Below are 17,841 nucleotides of genomic sequence, written 5' to 3'. Positions count from 1 at the left end.
CAACATTCTGATTATTAATCAGAAAAGTTGTGTAGAGTGATTAAATGTGTGACATGATATTATGGACTGGTAGATTCTTCAAATTCTTTCACAGGATCTGGACATCGCTCAGAAAGCCCCATCTCTAATTTCCCTTGAACTGAGTGGCTCTCTCAGCCATTTCAGAGTCAACCACATTGCTGTGGGACTGAAGTAGGCCAGACCAGGTAAAGATGGGAGATTTCCTTCCCTGGAGGACGTTTGTGAACCAGCTGGAATTTTACAATAACATGTCAGGTGAAGTGGGCTTTATATTCCAGGTTTATTAATTGAATTATGGGCAGTATGGTGGCACAGTGGTTAGCACTGCTGCCTCACAGTGCCAATTCTGGCTTCGAGTCACTATCTATGTGGAGTTTGCACATTCTCCCCCTGTCTGCGTGGGTTTCCTCCGGATGCTCCGGTTTCCTCCCACAATCCAAAGATGTGTGGGTTAGTTTGATTGGCCATGTTAAATTGACCCTAGTGTCAAAGAACGAAGAAAATTACAGCACAGGAACAGGCCCTTCGGCCCTCTAAGCTTGCACTGACCATGCTGCCCGACTTAACTAAAACCCCCTACCCTTCCGGGGACCATATCCCTCTATTCCCATCCTATTCATGTACTTGTCAAGACGCCCCTTAAAAGTCACTACCGTATCCGTTTCCACTACCTCCCCCGGCAACGAGCTCCAGGCACCCACTACTCTCTGTGTAAAAAATCTGCCTCGTATATCTCCTTTAAACCTTGCCCCTCGCACCTTAAACCTGTGCCTCTTCCATCCTGTCAGGGGGATTAGCAGGGTAAATGTGTGGGGTTACGGGAATAGGGCCTGGGTGGGATTGTGGTCGGTGCAGACTCGATGGACCGAATGGCCTCCTTCTGTACTGTAGGGTTTCTAATTCTATGATTCCATGAATTTAAATTCTAGCAATGGCCATGCTGGCATTTGAACCCCTGACCTCAGAGCTTTAGCCTGGGTCTCAGATTATTAGTCCAGAGAGATTATCACTACACCACCATCTCCCCAAAGACCTGGTACTCTTTGAGTCAACATTTATCCAAGAGATATTTCAAGGGAGACATGTTTAATAGGAGCTCTGTCACTGTGCTAAAGAGATCAATGATACTTAGCACCAAGCCTACATTCCACTTTGGCGGGAGAATCAGATTAGGTCCTAGCTGGGGAATCGAGCATTGCAGAATGACAGATAAAAAAAGAAAAACAACCTTAAAACGGGGCAAATACCACCAGACAAAATAGGACGGCATCTTAATATCATATCCCAGCAGGCCACATGAGGTTCTTCCAGCTTTCCATTGTAAAAGTCCGATGTTAACATTGCAATGTTTATTTGTACACTTGGTGACTCCCTATCCTGTCATACTTTTCATAGGATCCCCTCTCTAATGTGAGTCGGTGACACTGTCGTTGCAGGTTGCGGCCAGTGTGTGACAGTCTGCCACAGTGTACAAAGCGAAACCCTTTATTTTAATTCTTGTGGTTTAAAATTGAATTTTTACTGTGCCAGGCAAGAGACCACCCCTAGTTCCAGTTTTTAAATATTTAGATAGATGGATACATAAATATATTCTCCCTCCAATTTAAAAACAATATTTGGAATGTCTTCAGCTCCTTCTTTTGTTGGTCTATGATCTTTCGTTCTCCTTTAACCCCTAATGGAGCATCCACTGAGGCCTCATATTCCCTCAACTCTTTCTATCCCTCGTTAAATTTCTGTAGAATTTTACATCCTGCTGCATCTCTTGCCATTTTGGATTGAATCTGCTGATCCACTGCAACTCCTTTTATCTCCCCTGCCCTCCCATCATCTTCATCCTGATGTTCCCGAGCTTTTCCTTCATGGTGGACAACAAACTCTGTCTCTCGTGGCTCCCAGTATATATTTGACTCTCCATTTTGGAGTGATCCTTTCGTTACTGTAGATTACCCTTGTGGCCAATAGTCTTGAACACCTAGTGACCCCTCTTTCCAAAGAGATATCTGACCGTTTTTGAATCATCCTCCCCAGTCTGTCCTCTGCATCAAGGGCTCTCTAAACCTGAAAATTGTCACCCTCTGATCAAAAGGATTGGATCCTGAGTTTAAACTACTCAGGCAAAAATTCAGTTGGGAGTTTCATGGTTTGGCAAACCTGACCTTTAGAAATTGTGTCCTGCACATTGGATTTTCGGTTGGGGGAGGGGGTAGGGCGGGACATGGGCTGAAATAGGAGTGGAATCAGGCAATCTTTAAATTAAAGACCCAAGCAGATTTTCCCCACAACAAGGGAAAATCAGTAGATGTAATATATTTGGATTTCCAAAGAGCATTCAATAATGATAGAATCCCTACAGTACAGGATTAAGCTGTTCAGCCCATCAAGTCTGTACCAACCATAATGCCCCTGACACTAGGGTCAATTCAGCATGGCCAATCAACCTAACTCACCCATCTTTGGGCTGTGGGAGGAAACTGGAGCATCTGGAGGAAATCCACACAGACACGGGGAGAACGTGCAAACTTCACACAGTGACCCACGGCCAGGATTGAACCTGCGACCCTGGCGCTGCGAGACAGTAGTGCTAACCACCGTGCCACCGTACCTCCCCACAGATAACGTAATGTACAAAAGGCTACTTCATAGTTAAGAGCCCTACCCAACTTCATGCCCATTAGGTTGTCACTATTCTCAGCCAGAATCAGAATATTTGTTGTTAAACAGAGTGAAGAGTGAGCTGAAGGAAATTTTAGATTGCAATAATATATTCAGTATAATGTTACCTATCATGGATTTTCCATTCCATCAGCAATTTTAAGGATCAAAGCGAGTTTCCGTATCCTTTTCACATATTCCTTGTTCAGAAATGTCTGACAATAACATGGTTATGGAAAGGGTGGCCATGATAATATGTGAGGAAGAGGTCCACAGATTCTGATAATAATCGAAAGGTACTTGCTTCTGTTATCACATGCATCTTTAATAATGTTCCATTTAGCAACTTTCCAACATCGTCATTGTCTGTCTTTGTAGATTATTCACATGGAATGGTGCAATCAAGATGTTATACGAGCCTAATACATTCGTTAGACTCCAGCTGCCTCTTGCTTGTCCTTTTTCCAACTCTAAGGGGGTAAATTTGTCCAGTGCTAGTGAATCAGAAACCCGTTCGATATGTTGCTCATATTGATTTCAAGCCCAATTTCAGCCCCAGATTTTTGTGCTGTTAATTCACCATAATAAGCAAATTACTGTCTTAAAAAATTACTTGGATTTTTTAGCCACAAAAAACAATGAAATCAGAGAGCCATTAATACACACCAAATACCTACTAAATAATTCCCCAAATTAGTTTTTCTGTTAGTTTGCAAATAACACGGGTTGTGACAATTTTAAGGTTATGCTACTGTAAGTCATCTATAATGTAACTAGATTATTCTAACCAAATTGTGAGCAACTAAAGATATAACTGTGGATAAAAAGCTCAAACCATGGCGAACAATTAACAGAAGCTAATCAGCATTTTATAAAATCAAAGTTCTTCCTTTATTTCTTCTTCTGTATTATCCGTGGTACTTGGTTTTTCACCAGGTTTCTGTGAAAGGAATAGGAAAAAAAGCTGAGATGCGAATCGGTAACTTAATTGTGTTACAAGTCTCAGTATGAAATTGGGTGATTTTGTTTGGGACATTCCTCCATGATCCTGCCTCAAATTGGGTGGGAGAACGATGGTGAGATGGATGCACTTGGGTGGTGATGGCAGCTGCCAGCTCTCAGTCCTAACTGAATCCCTTTCTCCCTCTCCCACCAGAATTACCACCAGCCACTCCTGCCCCACCCCCATCCATATGCAAAACAGCAAGTGGGCATGGCCCTGGTTGCCAGCAGATTTTTATGTTTACTTGCACCTGTATTATTGCCAATTCCTAGGGCCGCCATGGAGAAGATTCTGGAAATGGTTCTGACTGGAGGGGAAAATGTCTTGTAGTGGCCTACTCTTCCTCCATTCAATACCCTGATCTGTTGAAGCTCTCAATCTTGGCTAAGACCTTCACTTGAGGTGATGGCCTAGTGGTATTATTGCTCAGCTAAATATATATGTATATATCTAACTCAGCTAAATGTTCACGGGATCAGGGTTCAAATCCCGTCACAGCAGATAGTGGAATTTGAATTTAGGAAAAGAAATCTGGAATTAAGAATCTACTGATGACCATGAAACCATTGTCAATTATTAGAAAAACCCATCTGGGTCACTAATGTTCTTCAGGAAAGGAAATCTGCTGTCCTCACCTGATCTGGCCTACATGTGACTCCAGAACCACAGCAACAGAGTTGACTCTCAACTGTTCTCCAAGGGCAACTAGGGATGGGCAATAAATACTGGCCAGTCAGAAATGCCCATGTCCCACGAATGAGAATCAATGTAGATGGTGCATTTCTGCACCACATTTATTTAAATGAGTCATTTAGAGCATCTATTCAAATAGCAGAGCCTGCATTTAAATAGCATCCTTCAGAAACCTTGGAGTGTTCCAAAGTGCCTTACAACCAATGAGGTTGGTTTAAAGTGTCATTAGTATAGTAATGTCGGAAATGCAGCAACCAGTTTGTGCTCCACCAAGTCCCACAAACAACAATGAGCAGATCTTTTGTCTGGGAATTTGGCTGAGGGTTAAATATTTGTTAGGATACTGAGGAAAACTCCTATGGAATATATTATATCCACCCGAGAGGGCAGATGGAGCTTCTGTATAATATCATCTAAAACACTGAGCCTCTGACTCCAGTAGCTCTCCCTTAATCAAGCTGGGTTAGATTATGTGCTCAAGTCATTGGGGTGGAACTTGAACTCAATTTTCTGTTTTTTGTCATAAGTAGGCTTACATTAACACTGCAATGGAAGTTACTGTGAAAATCCTCTCGTCACCACACCCCGGTGCCTGTTCGGGTACACTGAGGGAGAATTTAGCACGGCCAATGCACCCTAACCAGCCGCGTCTTTCGGACTGTGGGAGGAAACCAGAGCACCCAGAGGAAACCCACACAGGGAGAACGTGCAGATTCCACACAGACAGCGACCCACGAAACAGGGAAATGCTTAGAACTTAACCAAATTATTTTAAATTGTATTAAGCTTAGATTATACAAATATAAAAAGTGTTGCTGAAAAAAAGTCGTATCTGATGTTAGACACTATGGGTGGGATTTTACGTACTCGCTCAACCTGAGACCGGAAAATCCCGCCTGAGGTCAATGGACATTTCCCTTGTCCACCCCTCGTCCGCTCCAATTCCATGGTGGGCAGGGCAAAAGTATTCTGGCGCATGTTCTGAGTTTTGTCAAGCACAGGCTGGTTCAGCATGATCAGAACTTTGCCTGTTGCAAATAACTCAAGGGACACACTGTTTGACATGATTCACAAGCCATTGTGACATATGGCCTACATACCAAGATCACACTGCTACTGGAATTCATAAACACATTACCGGTGTGATGCCATGTAAGCCGTGCTTCCCAATGACTGTTGGGTGGTATCAAACATCATGTCATTCTACAACTGGACAACACTTACTAAACAATCCTTATTGTGCTAAGAACTACACTAACAACTGATTTAAGATTATTAGTTGAGCCCACAGTGTGGCTCACTTATGTATGCCAGAATTGGCAGTTTCCACTAGCGGGAGAGACTAGAAATCGAAGGCACAGCCTCAGAGCGAAGGGGCGCTCCTTTAAAACTGAGATGAGGAGGAATTTCTTCAGCCAAAAGGTGGTGAATCTGTGGAACTCATTGCCACAGAGGGCTGTGGAGGTCAAGTCATTGAATGTCTTTAAGACAGAGATAGATAGGTTCTTGATCAATAAGGGGATCAAGGGTTACAGGGAGAAGGCAGTAGAATGGGGATGAGAATCATATCAGCCATGATTGAATGTTGGAGCAGACTCGGTGGATCGAATGGCCTAATTCTGCTCCTATACCTTCTGGTCTTATGCTACATGTATTTACACACATGACCCTATTGCATGCAAAGATAAAGAACATATCCACTCATTGCATCTTTTTCAACTAAACAAAAGTTTGGGTAACAACCATTCCCTGGTTCATTCCCCATGCCAATGCCTTGACTAATTAAAGTCAGTGTGCCTGGTTTAAATTCAAACAAAAACCTGATGGTTAACTGTTAACATAAGAACATAAGAAATAGGAGCAGGAGTAGGCCATCTAGCCTCTCAAGCCTGCCCCGCCATTCAATAAGGTCATGGCTGATCTGAAGTGGATCAGTTCCACTTACCCGCCTGATCCCTATAACCCCTAATTCCCTTACCGATCAGGAATCCATCTATCCGTGATTTAAACATATTCAATGAGGTAGCCTCCACCACTTCAGTGGGCAGAGAATTCCAGAGATTCACCACCCTCTGAGAGAAGAAGTTCCTCCTCAACTCTGTCCCAAACTGACCCCCCTTTATTTTGAGGCTGTGCCCTCTAGTTCTAGCTTCCTTTCTAAGTGGAAAGAACCTCTCCACCTCTACCCTATCCAGCCCCTTCATTATCTTATAGGTCTCTATAAGGTCCCCCCTCAGCCTTCTAAATTCCAACGAGTACAAACCCAATCTGTTCCCTGGTGCATTCTCCATGGCAACATCTCTGCCAATCAGAGTCCACTTGCTAACCAATCAGCACCTTCTTCTCATGCAGTATGAATTGTTACTCCCTTTGAGATTAGCCATTCTTGTGAATCTGACTTGATGAATGCATAACAAAAAGCTTCAACAACATGTTTTATTTTTTCAGCGTTACTCAAGTCCTGTACTCCCAAGCAACTATTAATTTTTTTTAACTGAATTGTGAGGCAACTATTAAATATTAAAATTTGTTTTTTACTGAATTGAGAGGCAGTACATTGCTAATAGATTCAACTTTCAGCTTTAAACATTACTAAATAAAATGGGCTGACTTAACGTAATTGAAAACATACCTTTGATTTTTCTTGTTTATCCAAAAATTCAGAAAGAGCTTCGAGAGTCTTAGCCTTGGTATAGTGCACAATCTGCATGAAAACAAGTGTTAAGTATTGATGTCAGAATGAAAAAGACACAAGGAAAAGCTTAATAAAACAAAGGATCCTGATGGTAACAAACCTTTCTCTTTGATCCAGCAGGGAAATATGTTAAACTTGGATACTTCTCAACTATAACTGACTCAACTTCATTCATAGTGATGTCTATCTTAGCAATAACGATATTTTCAGAGTCCTTGTATTTCATCCCCAGTTGATCCCAAATAGAATTAATTTTCTTGCACCTCTGAGATTGTGGAGAACCTTTAAAGTAGAAAACAAAAGTGTTACTAAATTATGCAACAACTATCAACTTCACTTTCCATAAGTTCCAGCATGTCTTTCAGAATGTGGGAGGAAACCGGAGCACCTGGAAGAACCCACGCAGACATGGGGAGAAAGTGCAGACTCCACACAGACAGTGACCCAAGCCGGGAATCGAACCTGGGTGCCTGGCTGATGGTTTCCTGAGTATGGAATGAGTTGGTTATTGTAATTCTGTTTGCTCCCCAAGTTTCAGCTGGTTAACATAATGCATAGGTAAGCTACACAGGAAGTTCTTGGTCTGTGTCAATTTAGCTAACCTCAGCTGGCATGGTGACTGGGCTGCAACACTTTCCCAGAGTAGGATGGGAAATTTCTCACCCCTGCCACTCTCCAGTAATCCACTGGAAGTGCACATCTGTGGACAATGCGTGAGTGAGGTCACCTTTGGGGGCTTTGTTCCCTTAAATCAAATATCCTGCTGGCCTGTGTTGTATTTGCCTGTTGACTGAGGTTCTGGGTGGTGACTAATGCCCAGCGAGAAGTTTAACATCATTAGGAGAGAAAATTGATGAAAAGAAAAACATTGTTTATACGTACTATTAAAACAGGAATCCTGAGAATAACATGCATTGGGTCAATATTGAATTCAAATGGGATAAGATGCAATTTAAGCAGATGCACAAAATTGGTATTAGTGGGTTAGTTGCCTGTTATACACCCATCTGTTTACCTTTTCATTAACTTTGGATGTTTGTAGTGGATGGTCGATCCATTATCACTGTTTCATATCCCAGTGTATCAAAGTGGAGATAATGGAACGTCCTAATAATGTATTGTCCCTAACTGTCTTCATATCATGGTTACATTCAGGTCGCAAATGCTTTGTGACAGAATAGGAAAAATACACAAGACTGCACAACTACACGAGAACGATCGGTTCTTACAAAATACTTACAAAACAACACAAAAACACTCTTTGTGATATTAAATACAACTTCATCAAAATTCATTCCCACGAGCACTTTGACGGGATTCTTGTCCCAATCTTCTGGAATTTCCTCGCTGAACTCTTGAGGCTGATGAAGTAAATGGAAGTATTAGACGATGATTCTTTTCTATTGGAATGTCACATTGTTATACATGCCAAATTTCAAATTGCCACACATGCCTATTGTCACATTGACACACATGTTCATACATTCTAAATACATAGCTTTTTAGTTTTAGAAATTGAATTTTAAATGCAAGTTCAGTGGGAGAAAGGCTGGTAAATATCTAAAGGCTGGTAAATATCTAAAAGCACAAAGGCTTAACACAATTACAGTTCAAAGAGTAATTTGTATTTACTGGATAAGGTCAGAGTAAAAGGATGAGAGTCATAAAATGGCAGGTAGGCTTACTTAGCTAAAAAACTGGAGACATGGGGTGGAATTTTACAGAAATAATTCTAAGTGCCGAACAAGAGTAAAAATGGGAGAGAATCACACTGAATCATGACTCCCAGTCGCAATCATACAGTACTTGGTTAAAAAAAAGCCCGGATGCAATTCTCGCCAGTATGTGGGGGACAGAGTCTAATCTCGCCAGTTAAGCCAGCTGCTGAGCTCCAGGGACACCATTGTGCAGGCATCCTGATCTTCCAGTGCATTGGGAGATCTCCTGTCATCCACCCAACCCCCCTCCACGGGACATCAGGACCCACCATAGATCGTTCCTTGTGCCAGTATCCCACCCCTACCAGGCGCCACCCCTGCCCACCGTCTTCCCCACCTATCACAGTCCCTGCAGAGCTCCCCCCTTGGTCCGATTGCCGCCTCTGCAAAGTCCCCCCCCCACCTCGCCTATCGTCACCCCCACTGATCAAACCCCCCCTTCCGCTGAGTTCTCCCCTTCACCCACCCTGTGGGGCTTCCTGCCATCATTGCTCCACCCCTTCTCAGGCCTCACCCCCTCTTGCCCCGCCCTTTGCACTGCCAGGGTGCCCGGTGGGCAGTGCCAGGCTGGCCCTGTCCCCGACAACCTGGGGGGTTTCAATAGCCCCCAGTCCCATTGGCGAGGCCTTTACGTCTGGCCTTCACCGATGGCGACCAGCTGTGATTCTTGCTGGTGAGGACCTCGACCGGTGAGCAGGTAAGTGCAAGTGAACCCGGATGATAGTGTCCAGGACTCACTAATGACATGCACATTTAAATTGGCTTCTTGCTTTTCCTGGGCATGAAGATGATTTCACCAGCAAATCAGTGCCGGTAAGATCGCAAGAGGTGAGAAACGAAGCGCGATGCTGATTTTTTGCCTCTGGCAATATCTTACTGGTTCGCCTTGCTGACCAATGGAACGAGCTGGTAATATTGCATCTATGAAGTCTGCAGCTATTCCAGTGACTGATTTAAGTTATTCATTTTCCATCCCAGAAGAAAGGAGAGCTTAGGAATTAAAAAGTGGCTAATTTGCATTTCAACTTGGAAACAGGCAGTGCGTGTCACCTTACTATGGAGATGGGTGAATCTTAGTCAGAGTCTTTGTTGTGAATTTACCTCTGTGAATTCAGTAAGTGGAAAGCCAGCAGGGAAGACTGGTTGATGTTTGGAAAATAGCTAAGTGGCTGTGTCAGCGTTGGGTCTAATATAGCTTGTCGCTCCTTGGAAATCGAGAGCTAAAGCCAGATATACGTCTGAGGCAGAGTAAATGCTAGATGTGTTGTGGGAAATCTAGGGAGCTGGGATGTACCTTTTGGATTGGTCCCAAGAAAAATGAGGGAACCTTCGAGATTTCGTAAGAAAAGGGAAACTTTTTTGGGGTGAAGGTGGGGGCAGGTGGGGCGGGGGGGGAGTGGGGGTGGGAGGTGGTTCAAAAATGTTGAGCAAGTGTGGTGAACCATCGTTGGTTCCCACTAGATAGTACTGAGCCAGGGTCTGGCCAGTACTACAAGTATGTATATATGTTGCTGTTGGGGTTAGGGATGGGTTGTTCTACTTGTTGCTGTTGGGGTTAGGGTTGGGCTGTTACACCTTGTATTATAGTTATTGTGGTACATCCCAGTCGGGCTCCGCCTCCTGGGAGAGGTATAAAGGTCACTGCTCTGTCTGGGACCCCTCAGTCTGGGATCGTGTATATAATTAGTAGCTTCGTTGTAACAGCTAATAAAAGCCTTTATTTCCTGAGCATCTCAAGCCTCATGTGTGATAACGCGCATCAGCAAGTAAAATGTGGAAGTGAATTTATAGCTTGAGTCTTTATAAACTTTAATGTTAAATTAATAGTGCGTTCTTTAATTTCTCTTTATACGTACAATAAAGCTTGTTTTGTGAAGAAAGTTACATCTTGTGGTTTAGTTCTGTTGGTTAATTGCTGGATGTTCAGATTTCCACTGAAAACCTCCACCCTTGTTCACGGCTGGGATTCTCCGGTGCCGCTGAAGTGCATTGTGTTTTAGCTGGAACGCCAGATTCTCCATTCTCACTTGCAGCAGGCGGGAACAGACGAGATCTGTTTTTAAATGCAATGCCAGGAATGTACATCTTTATTCCATGTGCTATCTAAAAGTGCATCTGTACAGGGCATTGGTGAGGCCGCTGCTGGAATACTGTGTGCAGTATTGGTCCCCTTATTTGCGGAAGGATATATTGGCCTTGGAGGGAGTGCAGAGAAGGTTCACCAGGTTGATACCAGAGATGAGGGGTGTTGATTATGAGGAGAGACTGAGCAGATTGGGTTTGTACTCGTTGGAATTTAGAAGGCTGAGGGGGGATCTTATAGAGACCTATAAAATAATGAAGGGGCTGGATAGGGTAGAGGTGGAGAGATTCTTTCCACTTAGAAAGGAAGCTAGAACTAGGGGGCACAGCCTCAAAATAAAGGGGGGTCAGTTTAGGACAGAGTTGAAGAGGAACTTCTTCTCTCAGAGGGTGGTGAATCTCTGGAATTCTCTGCCCACTGAAGTGGTGGAAGCTACCTCGTTGAATATGTTTAAATCACGGATAGATGGATTCCTGATCGGTAAGGGAATTAGGAGTTATAGGGATCAGGCGGGTAAGTGGAGCTGATCCACTTCAGATCAGGCATGATCTTATTGAATGGCGGGGCAGGCTCGAGGGGCTAGATGGCCTACTCCTGCTCCTATTTCTTATATTCTTATGTTCTTATGTATGCTGGTGCACTCAAACTGATGGATAATCCAATAGCACAAGGTTAATCAGTTTAGCAGCCACAAAACTGTGGGACATTCAGCTACTGATTACTGGACAAGCGTACTCTATGATGTGAAGCAACAATGTCCTAGAGGATAAAGCAGGCTTTGAAATCCATTGGCCTGGAAGTTGATATGGGATCACACACTCAGACAGGCTGCAGGAAGTGCCAGGCATGAAAAAACATGGCAGAATGAGAAATGAGAAGGAGCATTCATAAAAAATCAACCTCTATGCTAGGGAATGATTTGTTACAAGCTATTTCTGTTCATCAAAGTAAATTAAGAAGACTATCAGGTTGTTTGAGTATGTCCCCGTAGAGGATGATAATTTTTAAAAAGAGATGAATCTTCCAAAGGCTCAATGAAACACAAGGAGTGGGATTTTCCTGCCAATCATGTTGGTGGGATCTTCCAGTCCCACCAAAGGCAACCCTCCATGGCAGGTTCCCCAGCAGTGAGACAAGAAAGCCGTAAAAATCTTCGCTCACGCTGACGGGACCAGAAGCTCCCACTGGTAAGTCACCTTCATCATCTGAAAACACACTGTGGGCAGGAGGTGGGGGAGTGAGGGTGTGGAGAATCCCCCCCAAGATTTCACTTTTTTAAAGACTTTTATAATAGCAAACTAAAATCGATATAGTTCAAACATTAATTAACAGGCAACTGATACATCTAACTTACAAAAAAGGTACATTTTGAATTAATCAACGCAATTGAAATATGTCTTCCAAAATTATTTTGCACCCCACTTCTGGTAGATATATAGGATGGGATTTTCTGGCCATGCTCTCCCGAAACAGGAAAATCCCATCTGAGATCAATGGACCTTCCATGGACGGCTCCCCCCCGTTCACTACGATTCCCGTAGCGGGTGGCACAGGAAAATTCCCCCCCCCCATAGAATTAAATGAACCATCACAAAGTCACTCTCAGCTCTCCATTTACCTCCCCTCGTCATACCAAGCTGAAATTTCAAGTGTCACTTGACAACCATTGCACAGCGTCCAAAGATTCCCTGGATGCATTTATCACCAGCAAGGAACACCACAATAAATCCCCCCTCTCCCTCAGGTCACAACAGCCCTACCAATCCAGAATTCCAGATATTCCTGTGGCTGACCCCTTTAAATGGTTTAATCAGCTGTGGTAAAACTGTTTTCCCCATGGAGAACTTTACTTCTGCTCCCCATCAGAACTGTCAAGACCTGATCCTGGGGGAGTTCCAATTCTCCTGCTGTTTGTGTCTCTGCACTGGCTGTCTCTTGCTCTTTGTACTACTGTGAAATGTACTAAAAATGGCAATTGACATCTCAATTGGTTTCTATTTGAGTTTCTCTCCCTGCGACAACCTGAAGTCACATGAGTACTTCACCAAACTGAGATGTGTATCAGTAATTCCAATTACAACCTTTCCAAAATTTTCTTTCACTCACAACTTAAGTCATAGAAACCCTACAGTGCAGAAAGAGGCCGTTCGGCCCATCGAGTCTGCACCGACCTCAATCCCACCCAGGCCCTACCCCCATATCCCTACATATTTACCTGCTAATCCCTTTAACCCTTGCATCTCAGGACACTAAGGGGCAATTTTAGCATGGCCAATCAACCTACCCCGCACATCTTTGGACTGTGGGAGGAAACCGGAGCACCCGGAGGAAACCCACGCAGACATGAGGAGAATGTGCAAACTCCACACAGACAGTGGCCTAAGCCGGGAATCGAACCCAGGTCCCTGGAGCTGTGAAACAGCAGTGCTAACCACTGTGCTACCGTGCCGCCCCAAACAGACATTTGCCTCACAAAGGTTAGTGTTTCTGACAGTTTGTGTAGCTAATGTGAACTAATTGAGTGACGTGTTCCAATTAAATTAATTTTATTAAAAAAAGACATTTAAAGGGTTGATGCAGCTGAGGAAATGTGAAGACTTATAATCGGATTCAGGTGACAATTACGGTCCCCAGCATATGAGAATGTAGCATTGCGCTGCTGCTTAAAATACATCGCACAATATATTCTCTCATTCGGTCAATAGTTTTGTTCTAGAAAAGAATCAGCAAAAGACAAAGTCCAGATGTTTTCCTCAAGTCACAATGGATGTTATTGCCTGGAAAGCAGTGCAGGCCATGGGCACTTTGTTCTAGTTTCACAACAGTTTCAGATTCCACTCCCAAGTTGGGCAGTGTCACATAGCAAAGCTTTTTTATTCCGCAGACTGTTATTCATAGAAACCCTACTGTGCAGAAGGAGGCCATTCGGCCCATCGAGTCTGTACTGACAACAATCCCACCTAGGCCCTATCCCTGTAACCCCACATATTTAGCCCGCTAATCCCTTTAATCCACGCATCCCAGGACACTAAGGGCAATTTAACGTGGCCAATGCACCTAACCTGCACATCTTTGGACTGTGGGAGGAAACCGGAGCACCTGGAGGAAACCCACGCACGCACGGGGACAACGTGCAAACTCTACACAGACAGCCACCCAAGCCGGGAATCGAACACAGGTCCCTGGAGCTGCGAGGCAGCAGTGCTAACCAGTGCCACCATGCCGCTCCAGCATATTGTAGTCATCTCTGCAGGCTTGTGTGCAAAAAATAAAGTTGAAGCATCTCTCAAGATGATTCTAATTGTTGCTATACTCATGTCTAATTCTATACTTTTTCATTTCAGGGTGCTCATTTGGAGAGTCCTGTTTAGAGATGAAATCTAGAGAGCCATGGATGAGGGGGTCCCAACAACTCACTCACATAACAATAGTCTATGTTAAAACAGGACAGGTAAACTGTGTTTACCGTCCCATTGGCACAGTAACCGGATCACAATCAACAGTGCTTAGATGAAAAAGTGCAGCTTTAATGCAACCACAAGATCAAACAGTAGCAATAAGCAATACAAAATGGCCGTTCGCAAATGAGAACAGCCACCAGGGTTCAATAATATATATTGGCACAGGGCAACGCCAATGCCAGAATGGGTGTCTCTCAAATTTCTCCCAAGTCCCTCCATCCCAATCCTTCACCTCTGGCTGCTCCTGGGCAAATTACTACAGAAACCTCCAAACAAGTCCTAAAATCTGAATAGAACAACTTATTCCTGGTATACAGACAGGACCTTCTGCCAAGGTAGGCAGTCAGCTAGATCATAAGTGAGATCCAGCTGTCAGGAGATTTCCAAACATGCTTTTGAAGTAATTGCTTTTCCAGCTGAACAACATGATTGTTTCAGTGAGCGTGCAAGTTAGTCTTCAATCATAGTTTGGCAATCCCCTGCCTGCTGCCTGCTGCGACTGTTCAGTTTCCATTTGCCCACCTGCCACCCATCATCCTCCATCTCCCCCCTTTTCTTCCTGCTCCATAGCTGGTTGTCACTGTTATTTCACAAACCGAGGAACCAGATGCCTCTTTCTATGGCCATATTGTAGTCATCAAAACAATGTAACACCTGCAGTGTCGAGCACCTCTGGTGAAACGCAAAGGTTGGAACTGCTTGCTCCACCTCTGTGTCTATGAAAGCTCTTTTAAGGAAGGTATGAGCTATCCGAGAGCATATTTTAATGTTCCTTATCCAAGGAGGAGCAACCAAACAATCTATCATCGTCCTGGGACAAGCGGGGAACCTAAGATTCCCCTTTGAGCAATCATTTGCACACTCTGCAAAATGTGCTTTAATGTATAATTTTATGACGATGGGTTGAGATTATCTGGCTATTCAGTTTTGTTCTCCTGATGAGCATATTGCAATGTCTGAAATGGCCACATGAATCTGGTCAGTGTTGCATTTTACCCATGGAATGCAACACCTTTCATAAAAGTTGCCAGGATGCAGCGTCGATGGGCCAAAGGGCCTTTTCTGCACTCTATGACTCTGTATGATTCTATGAGGTCGTGCCGCCTCTGTGGCTGATGCTGTACCCAATGCTGATTTAAATATATTCAGCACCATGTCAAGTCTCTGTGACATCAATAACACAGCAATGAATTGCAGACCGACTGCTGTCTCCTGTTATTGCCTGTTCTGTGTTGTTGTTGTTGTCAACCTAAAATACATTAACGCCAAAACTGACATTTAAACGTGCATGAACCCATATTATATATGAGTGGAAGAGAACAAAAACATGTTCTAATACTTCATAGAAATCATAGAAACCCTACAGTGCAGAAGGAGGCCATTCAGCCCATCGAGTCTGCACCGACCACAATCCCACCCAGGCCCTACCCCCACATATTTTACCCACTAATCCCTCTAACCTACGCATCCCAGGACTCTAAGGGGCAATTTTTTTAACCTGGCCAATCAACCTAATCCGCACATCTTTGGACTGTGGGAGGAAACCGGAGCACCCAGAGGAAACCCACGCAGACACGAGGAGAATGTGCAAACTCCACACAGACAGTGACCCGAGCCGGGAATCGAACCCAGGACCCTGGAGCTGTGAAGCAGCAGTGCTAGCCACTGTGCTACCGTGCCGCTTCATTAACTTCATTAATGTTCATGCAGAAAATGAGGACCCTAAACACACACCCACACCAACATAGATTAGATCCCACAAACACATTTAAGGGTTAAATTTGAAGAGCTTAAACGATACAATATTTCAGGAGAAGCAATTCCTTTAAGCTAATGTATTTTCTTTTGACACTGAGTGCATCGCATATTTGCTCTCAGTGCCATTTAACTGTATTGGGTGTTCTGTAAAACAATGATACCTTTTCTTTTCCATTGAGATAAGCCTGGCAGAAAGACTTCACGTTTTCACTTGTGACTTCGTCACCTCGCATTCTGTATCTCATACTATCTGTCGTATTAATCAGACGAACAGCAGGTATGTCCAGCTCCCGAATCCGGAAAAACTCTCTCAAGCGGCCATTCTGACTTTCATCGGTGTCCACCAAAATAAAGATGATCTGAGAAGTTCAGCAAAGGAAAGCTTACAAACAACTAGAAACGTCCTCGAAAAACAGGATTGTTACATAATACTGCACGAGATGGGTTTTTAATTACAATGTTTGAAGTACCACTTAATAGCGAGGAAGTTCTGGACGAAAGGAGAAGGCATGTAGGCAATTGCTTTAATTTAAAAAAGCAGCAAGTGCTGAAAAAACTCTGCAGGTCTGGCAACATCTTTGGAGAGAAACAGAGTTAACAGGCAGGATTTTCCGGTCGCTCCTGCAGCAGGATCGGGTCCTGATGGTGACAACCTCCTGCTGCGGGTATCCCGGTGGTGGAAGGTGTGAACATTGACAACGGTGGGACTGGAAGATCCCGCTGCCGGATAATGGTGAGCCACCTCCTCAGGTGTATAACATGCCACGGGGGCGGGGGTGTCGGGGGGGGTGGGTGTGTTGGGGGGGGCGGGGGGGGTTGGGAGGGGGTGGAATCTGGCCCAATGTTTTGAGACCAAAATGACCCTTCGTCAGAATGGACCTGCTGAGATTTTCCATCATTTTCCGTTTTTATTTCCAATCCCCAGAATCCGCTGTAATTTCCTTTTAGTTTAGGCAATTGTTTTATTGCCTCTGCATTTTGATCATCTAATTGAGTTATTATCATGGTAATACCAGCATCCTGGGGGTTACCATTGACCAGAAAGTGAACTGGACTAGCCATATAAATACTGCGGCTACCAGAGCAAGTCAGAGACTAGGAATACTGCGGTGAGTAACTCACCTCCTGACTCCCAAAGTCTGTCCACAATCTACAAGGCACAAGTCAGGAGTGTGATGGAATACTCTGCACTTGCCTGGATAAGTGCAGCTCCAATAACACTCAAGAAACTTGACACCATCCAGGACCAAGCAGCCCACTTGATTGGCACCACATCCACAAACATTCAATCCCTCGATCGCCAATGAACAGTGGCAGCCGTGTGTATCGTCTACTGCACTGCACAGCAGGAACTCACCAAGGTTCTTTCGGCAGCACCTTCCAAACCCACAACCACTACCATCTGGAAGGACAAGGAACACCATCACCTGGAGGTTCCCCTCCAAGTCACTCACCACCATCACTGACTTGGAAATATATCACCATTCCTTCACTGTTGCTGGGTCAAAATCCTGGAATTACTTCCCTAACAGAATTGTGGGTGTACCAACGCCTCAGCGGTTCAAGAAGGTGGCTCACCACCACCTTCTGAAGGGCAACTATGGGCGGGCAATAAATGTTGGTCTAGCCAGCGAAGTCCACCTCCCATAAATGAGTAAAAAATAATTGATTAGGATGCACTGCACTACCCATGACTCTAATTGCACTGGATTACAGCACGATTCAAACATGTCAGGGTTTTCCACAACCTCCAT

At 44.1% G+C, this 17,841-nt stretch overlaps 1 protein-coding gene across 1 annotated transcript in view; it reads right to left on the bottom strand.

Annotated features, from left to right (window-relative positions):
- Positions 1-3,127: 3,127 nt before the first annotated feature.
- Positions 3,128-17,841, bottom strand: part of LOC144510432 (protein disulfide-isomerase-like) — a 48,950-nt gene continuing 34,236 nt past the window's right edge. The window contains exons 8-12 of the mRNA XM_078239880.1: positions 16,249-16,446; positions 8,308-8,428; positions 7,168-7,349; positions 7,005-7,076; positions 3,128-3,616 (exon numbers count right to left, since the gene is read on the bottom strand). Coding sequence (XP_078096006.1) covers positions 3,554-3,616; positions 7,005-7,076; positions 7,168-7,349; positions 8,308-8,428; positions 16,249-16,446 — 636 coding nt within the window. The 3' untranslated portion in view covers positions 3,128-3,553. The remainder of the gene's footprint in view (positions 3,617-7,004; positions 7,077-7,167; positions 7,350-8,307; positions 8,429-16,248; positions 16,447-17,841) is intronic.

Source organism: Mustelus asterias, chromosome 23 (assembly GCF_964213995.1).
Source record: "Mustelus asterias chromosome 23, sMusAst1.hap1.1, whole genome shotgun sequence".
NCBI classification, from domain to species: domain Eukaryota; kingdom Metazoa; phylum Chordata; class Chondrichthyes; order Carcharhiniformes; family Triakidae; genus Mustelus; species Mustelus asterias.
The sequence above is the reverse complement of the archived record's forward strand: the minus strand, read 5'-3'. Positions and strand labels throughout refer to the sequence as shown.